Source organism: Populus nigra, chromosome 1, assembly GCF_951802175.1.
Source record: "Populus nigra chromosome 1, ddPopNigr1.1, whole genome shotgun sequence".
NCBI classification, from domain to species: Eukaryota; Viridiplantae; Streptophyta; class Magnoliopsida; order Malpighiales; family Salicaceae; genus Populus; species Populus nigra.
This window is the reverse complement of record NC_084852.1, coordinates 8,932,235-8,939,942: the sequence shown is the minus strand read 5'-3', so window position 1 is coordinate 8,939,942 and position 7,708 is coordinate 8,932,235. Positions and strand designations below refer to the sequence as shown.

General features: G+C 30.9%; 1 protein-coding gene across 1 annotated transcript; it reads right to left on the bottom strand.

Annotated features, from left to right (window-relative positions):
• Positions 1–5,302: 5,302 nt before the first annotated feature.
• Positions 5,303–7,708, bottom strand: LOC133702531 (protein LIGHT-DEPENDENT SHORT HYPOCOTYLS 7-like). Its single transcript, XM_062126831.1, has 2 exons — positions 6,957–7,708; positions 5,303–5,607 (listed from the first exon to the last, which is right to left on the bottom strand). The coding sequence occupies exon 1, from the start codon at positions 7,526–7,528 to the stop codon at positions 6,998–7,000; it is 531 nt and encodes a 176-aa protein (XP_061982815.1). The 5' UTR covers positions 7,529–7,708; the 3' UTR covers positions 5,303–5,607; positions 6,957–6,997.

Genomic DNA, 7,708 nt, shown 5'->3' with positions numbered 1-7,708 from the left:
GAATATTTGCTCTACAGATTCAGTGTCATAGCAAGACATGATCTCTTTTTTTGGTTTTCTGTCTTATCTAATTATCACTCCTCCTCCTATGATCTATTCTTCTAACTAAAACTTACTTGATTCATTAAGAAGATGAAGAATGAATTTTTTTTTAATGATAATGCAAAATTTAGCTTAACTCGTGCCTATCTACCAAAACAGTTGTCACCCAAAATTTAATAATCTATATAATGCTTTTTCTTGTTGTTTAGGTGTTAGGAAGCCTATGATTAGGACATGAAGATTTATTATTACTACTATTTTTTCATAAGTAATGGATTAGTACATGAAGTTTAAGATGGGAGTATTATATTATATATATCTAACTTTATTAGCAAAGGTTAGAGGACTTTGTAATTTATGCTAGTGAATTCTAGCTAGGATAATGGGATGACAGATTTACCTTCAAGTTTTATGCAGTTCATGGAGGTAAATGGAGGAACATATTGAACAAAAAATAATGTTAAGGTATTGAAAATGATCATTAAAAAAAGATATAAAAACTGTTTATAACAAACATGTAAAAACACTAATTAGAGTTAAGTCAACACATGATATTCCGTCAAATTCACGATCCAGATTACGTAGATGAAATAACTTAATTAAAAAAAAAAGAATTATTAATTTTTTTATAAAAAAATATGTTAATTTTTTAAATCACTGACCCAAATCATTAAAGTTGAAGCATCTAATTTAGAAAAAAATAAAATCCAATTCAAAAAATATATTGTAAAAGATGAAATTAAAAAACAAAATCCTAATCATAAAAAAATAATTTTTTAAAAAATAACAATTCAAAAAAATAAGGATCGAAATCACTATCACCACTGTTATTAATAAGTAATATCATCACTATTATTATTATTATCATCATCATCATCATCATCATCATCATCATCATCACTACCATCATCACAACTATTGCTAACATTAGTATTATTATTATTTTAACAACTATTACAACAATCATCATCACTATTATTATTATTGTTGTTATTATTACTATTTTCATTATAACTATTATTAAAATAACTATTATTAGTATTTTTATTATAATCACTATTCTTCTTTTTCTCTCATATTATTATTATTATTATTTTTTTTGATTATCGTGGGTGTTCAGGCCAGCTTGCGCGCACCTCGACTAATCCCACGAGCCCTGAAGTTAACGACCATGTAAGCCTCCAGTGGCCATCATATGAGCAGTCATAGGGTTTGAACCTGAGACCTAAGAGGGAGCAAACCCCTTAGTCCCAAGCTCTTACCACTAGACCACCACCTAGATGGTTACTCTCATATTATTATTATTATTATTTGTAGTAGTAGCAACAACAATATTGTTACCACCATAACAACAACTACTACTACTACGTACTACTACTAATTTAATTGTTGTTTTTATCATAAATAATATTTTTATGTTCATTATAATTTTTATCATCATCATCATCATGACTAAAATTACAATTATTATTATTTTTATTAGCATCATCATATTTATTCATATTACCATGACTATTATTACAATTATTATTATTATTTAAAACATAAAAATCATGAAATTTGAATGATAGAATTAAAAACTATAAATTTTTTGACAAAAGAATCAAGAAAAAACAATAAAAAATCAAAAGAAAATGGATCAAATTGAAATCATTATTATCATTGAAAAAAAAAAAATCACAAACTTGATTTGAAGGATAAAATTAAAAGCCATAAAAACTTTGACAAATAAAAAAAAAAGAAATATAAAGTAGAAGGACCAAATCAAAATACCTTATATATACAAATTAAACACCAAGGGTTCAATTGAAAACAAACAAAACTTCAACAAAATAAAAAATTACTAAAAAGCAGTAATTCAAAACTAAAATGTCTGAATGTGAAATAATAATAACAATTAGGATCATAGTGTATTTACCAAGGTAGGAGAGAAAAATAAATGAAGAATAAAAAAAGATCACTAGTGATACACCAACCATATTTGGAGAATATGCTCTGCCTATAATAGAAAAGGAGATGATGGAAGTCTATTTTTGACTACCAAAAACCACCGTATGTATTTTTTGATGAGAAAGAAAAAATGATCATTATAATGTAGTGGTAAATAGAAAAATATGAGAGAAACTATCGTGATTCCTCCTTTTGTTTTAGTTGTTTTTTAATTTATTATTTAGATTAATGACTTAATCTGTCTTGATATAATAAAATAATTTTTTAATCTATTCACATATTTTTAATTAAATCAATTTCATTCTTAAGTATATCTTAGGTTTTTAATCTATTTTTTTTATCAAGAATTTTCAGCCAAATCATTATAACTAGCTACTTGATTTGCATATTATTATCTTTTATTTCTAAAATATCTTTACCAATCAAACAAAGAAAAAAATCATGTGTAAATCACGTAACTAATTCTAATAATTTAACATGAAAATCTAGTCAAAAAAATATATTTAAAATGTAATGTATACTAAACTCAATTAGGGATATAAAAATAATTAGAGAATTATTCTAGGATGATAAAGCCATTAATGCTTACTATTTAATAGAAACATTGATGATATGAATATTTTGTATGATTGCTAGATAGAAATACTAAGAAAAAGCCAAAAGAGTACATGAGGGCTACTTTCTCCTAAAGTTCAAAATAATCCCTTAAGTTTAACAAATTTTTTAAAAGAAGCTTTGTTATTTTATACAAAATCCATAATACATAGTTTCAAAATATGAACTTGAATATATTGAATAACCTTCTCATTTTAACATATTCATCCACCCTCTCAACATAAAATCTCTAGCCCCGCCACATCACTGGTTATCATCAATTTATGTTACATTTTGTGAAATTGCAACTAGCTAGATTATATAGTGTTATATAGTTTGTGTGATCATGGCACTTTTTATTCTTTTTCTTTTTTATAAAAGAAAGGTTCTAACTCAAGATTGACAAAAAAACAGAAGAGAGAAATATTAGTTGCATTTTGAATTATACTAGTTTACAGACCCGTACTATACTACAAATCAAATAAAAAAAAGTTTTGAACGTAACAAAATATATACAAGTTACAGAAAATTATTTGGTATTGTTATTAAACTTTACCTAACGGAAAAACCTTGTGTCAAGATTAAAACCTTTTAATCTGACTCCTTATCTAACTTGAGTTTAAATTTAATCTGTGTGAAAGTTGACTTGATGTGACTCATTCAACTTGATCGGTCTAAATATAACTCGATCGACCATTAAAAAAAATATAAGAACAAAATTGACACAAAAAACAAAACTCAAACTAACTTCTTGTTTAGCCTGAATTTAAAATTAAACCATGTGATAGTTGCTTCAATGTGTCTCAATCGACTCGACCAGTTTAGAAACAACTCGACTGACAGATAAAAAAGTCTAAGAATAATTTTGAGAAAAAAAGATAAAATTAACAAAAAAACCCTTTCGACTCGACAATTTATAAGTTATTTCAACATGTTTCAGTTGAGTTCACTAATTTAAAAATAACTCAAATGATTGTTAAAAAAAGTTGGAGTGAGAAAAAAGAAAGATGAAATTGAAAGGAAAAGAAAAAAAAAATTGAGTTCACCATGAATTTTCCAAGTTTTTTAGTTGTATTAGGTAATTTATATCTTGTACATTTGATAAAAATGTATTTTGTGTGTTCTTTTTCGTGTTGGTTAAACAGAATAATAGAAATCGTGAATAGTCTTCTGGATTGGGAGATGAATGTAATTAGTTTTCTATGCAATGATGGCCTTGACATCATGTCTGAACGCTCTTTTAAGTTTTAAAAGCCTACATTGCTGGATAATGGGATCCATCTCTGGCTTTCTTGACCCCTAACAACACAGGATTCACTTACAGATGTGTAAGGCAACAATCTCTCTCCTACAATTGAATTCTTTTCACATTGAGCATAGTTCCTTCTTAGAAGAAAATACCTTTAATCACTTGGGATTTTAACTCAACATATACTATTTCCACTGATATATATTTTCTTATATCTTTGAGTGTGTTTTTATTATGCCATCAGGGTCATATAACCTATCAATTGGCCTAGGAGTTCGAATTTTGCTTTACGGTAACCTATTCATTTGTTTATTTCGCTATAAGGTCACAAAGTTAGAGGGGGCGGTATGGGGCGCGTTGGAGATATAAAAATCTGATTTTTAAGTTTCACCTTATTACAACTATTCTTGAATTGAAGTGTTCTGTAACTCTCATCATAACAGCTTCAATCTGTTGTGTTGTTAAATTGGGAAGCAAAACAGTGGATATTTACATAAAATTGAAGCCTATGCATTGGTTTTTACATCCATGTAAAACATGAATGAGTTGAAGTCTTAGGAAAGAAACAACAAACAGTACCTACCTTTTGGTGTGTGCTGTAGTGAATAACCCGAAAAGGAAAAGGCATTGCTTTTCTAGTTGCAACATCAGTCCTAAATTAGCTGGTTCAACTATATAGACCCTCTTTTGCATCATTCAGAATCATCATACTGCTTCAGCAGCATCAAGAGATTTTCAAAATGTTTAAAATACAATGACTTATCCAGACGGGTACATCCTAATAGTTTTTCACTAAGAAATCTCAAAGCCAAATCTTGAAAGGAATAGGGTGGAGGGATTTAGAGGTTGAGAAAGAGCTAATTGAATTGAATAGCTCGAGTCAATGAATCTTTAAATGGATTAGAGAAAAGAAAAATAAAATAGAGTCTTCGCAACTTAGGGAGAGCGGATATCAAATATAGTACTCCGAATCAATGGTAATTAATGATGGGAGGTTAAAATTTTGGTTAAACAAATTAAAGTAATAAATATAATTGCAGATGGAAGTACCCAGAAGGAATCCAATGATAAATATTGAAGAACAAAAATCAAAGCACATTATTAAGATGTGGGGCATTGCATTTTATCATTGAGTGGGGGATAAATACGGGGAAGGACTGGTCATCCTGATTGTACTGCTTTTGTTTGAATGTTGAGGAACTTAAACAAACTTCTATTGATGCTATTAATGATTCACAAGGACATATATTGCTCAACGATTGAAGTATTTAGTTTTGGACCACTGCTAGTTTTTGTAGTAGAATAATCTTGTTGCTTAAAATCGATGGTGAAATAAGTTATATATTGTTATAAGCATTTAATCTCTAGCATCGATGCTTCTAGCTATAATTAAGAATATTAATTTTCTTGGTAAAAGGGCTCTAGTAGCATGCTATGATATATAAAGATGATAACAAAACTTGAGAATTGAGAAAAACCATAATATGCTTATGCTTTCAATAATACATACATCCGGATAGGAGTACATGGCAACAAACTTGACTAGGCTTCATATGATAGTGAAATACTGATCTTAAATGGACAAAGGATGAGAAAATGTAACTTACTAATTACTCCTGGTTTTATGATATTCTTGACCGATCGACTTCATGCATTCTCATTTTAACTAAATTACACTGCTTGTGCGATTGAAGGACCGATAAGTCAATCTGGGGAGGAGTTGATAGAGGTCCCAATTGCAGTCGCTTATGCAAGACTTGAAATTTAAGAGCCTGAAAAGGGTCAAGAGTTGGGAAGTTAGATGCAAGACAAGGCATAATAATGGGGTTGCCCGCAAAGCTAAGTAAAGCACTTTGATTAAAGAAATGCTTGTTGTGATTTAGAGCCTACTTGAAAAGATTAGCTGCCAAAAAGCTAAGCACTGCACTAGCAAGATTTTCGAGCTAGAAGGGTGTAGGAGAATCATATTATATGATTTGTAGCTAGCTAGAGTTACTCAACACCTAATCTAATTAATTAACCCTATCAATATTTTTATACCAACGAAGTTGATATCTCCCATCTGATCAATTATTGAGGGAATCTCCCTACCATAGTACTGTTAGCTTCAAGGCCTTGTGGGGTAATATATAATGGAATGCCAAATATCACTTGTCTAAGCTGACAAAACATGATCTGGTTCAGGTACAGAGGCCAATTAATTACATGTAGCATTACCAAAGAAAAAGACATTTAACATAATGCGGAGTTTAAAAATTCCAAGAAGGGACAAAAACAAAATATAACCAAACAAATCAAGCAGCACGAAAGCTAGCATTTTATATGGTGGCATATATAAGGTCTGTGATGTTAGTGACAACAACAACAAACAAGGGCACTGAATAAGCGTTTGGTTTTTCCTCCTCAGATCTTCAATCATCTAATTTCCTTAAGATTCTGACAAAGATGTGTGTGCGTGTGTGTAAATATATAAATATAATGCGTGTATATGGTATATGGTTTATGTATGCGTGTGTAACTATGTCTTTATATATATATAATATGCTCAAATTCTGTGCCGATTCATGGAGGGCACAAGATCGAGCAGCTAAGACTGTGATTTTGCTAGAGAGAGACGGGGAGGGAAAGAGAGACGGAAAGAGAGAGAGAGAGGGAGGGAGAGAGAGGGATCTTTACACCATCCTCTAGGCATATATATATATCTTATATATGATTGTTAATGATGTTCAGGTAAAGTATAACTAAACTACTGCAGTATATAAAGAATATATGTCATAGCTGTATCTTTTAAGTAACTATATATATATGCAGACTAGGGTTTCGGAGCCCTTGGCCGAGGGTTTAACATCAAGCAAAAGAGGGAAATGAAATGTACCAAGATTAATTAGAAAGTTTTTTTTTCCCTCCTATATATAGATGTTCTTGAGTTTTTTGACCGGTGATGGTTAGTTGAGAATTTTAATTAATTTATATACTAAATCGAATTATTACAGGACTTGGGTTCATTCATAGTAATTAGTATTGGTTAATCACTAGTTGCTGCATTTGAACTTAATTAGATCCAACTTTTTGAATTAAAGCTATATATATGTCTAACAAAGAGGGAAATTGAGTTAATTACCATTGTTTTTGTTTTCTAGAGAAAACCACAGTAAATCAAGATTACTGCATATGAAAGCTTGAGCTCTCATCGTTAGCTTTCATCGGATTCCTCTTCTTCTTCTTCTTCTTATAAGGAATTCCTCTTGCCTTGGCCTGAGAGTCCCTCACTTCACGTAGATATACTCTAATAGCACCACTTGCAAAAGGGTTTGTCTCAGGCAAGCCACCATTTTCTTCATAAGCAGCCCTAAGCCGGCCGATGAGTGCATCAAGGCTACCCCAGGCTTGCTTAAGTGGGCAAGTACAGGGCCCTGGCGGCTCAGGTTGTCCAAAAAAGACACACCCTTGTAAGTGCACCTTAGTCTTGCCAAATTGATCGAGGTATCGAAGAAATTCAAGCACAAGATTTGCGTTGCACTGTGATAATGCAACTGGGGGTCTCTGGTTCCTCAAGTACTGACCAAAGGTGTTCCAATCGCGCCTCTTCTGCGATTCGTATCGACTCAAGGGAGGTGGATTTTGCTGATCGGGAGCCATAGCAACAGCTCTTGATGAACCTTCCGCTACATCTTTCCCTTTATTGCTTGACATCACCAAAAACAGTGAGTTAATATGAAGTATCTCTTCTTCTTCTTCTTCTTCTTTTTTTCTTTTTAGGTTTTGAGAAAGGAATTAAGAATATATTTCAAGAGTAGCTAGAAGAAGAAGAGAGAAATGTTGCAGAGAGGAAAAATAAATAATGAAAATCATATCAGATGGGGCTAATGAAGA

Bases quoted from the DNA above. Each gene is read 5' to 3' on its own strand.
- LOC133702531 (XM_062126831.1), bottom strand. From the start codon at position 7,528: ATGTCAAGCAATAAAGGGAAAGATGTAGCGGAAGGTTCATCAAGAGCT.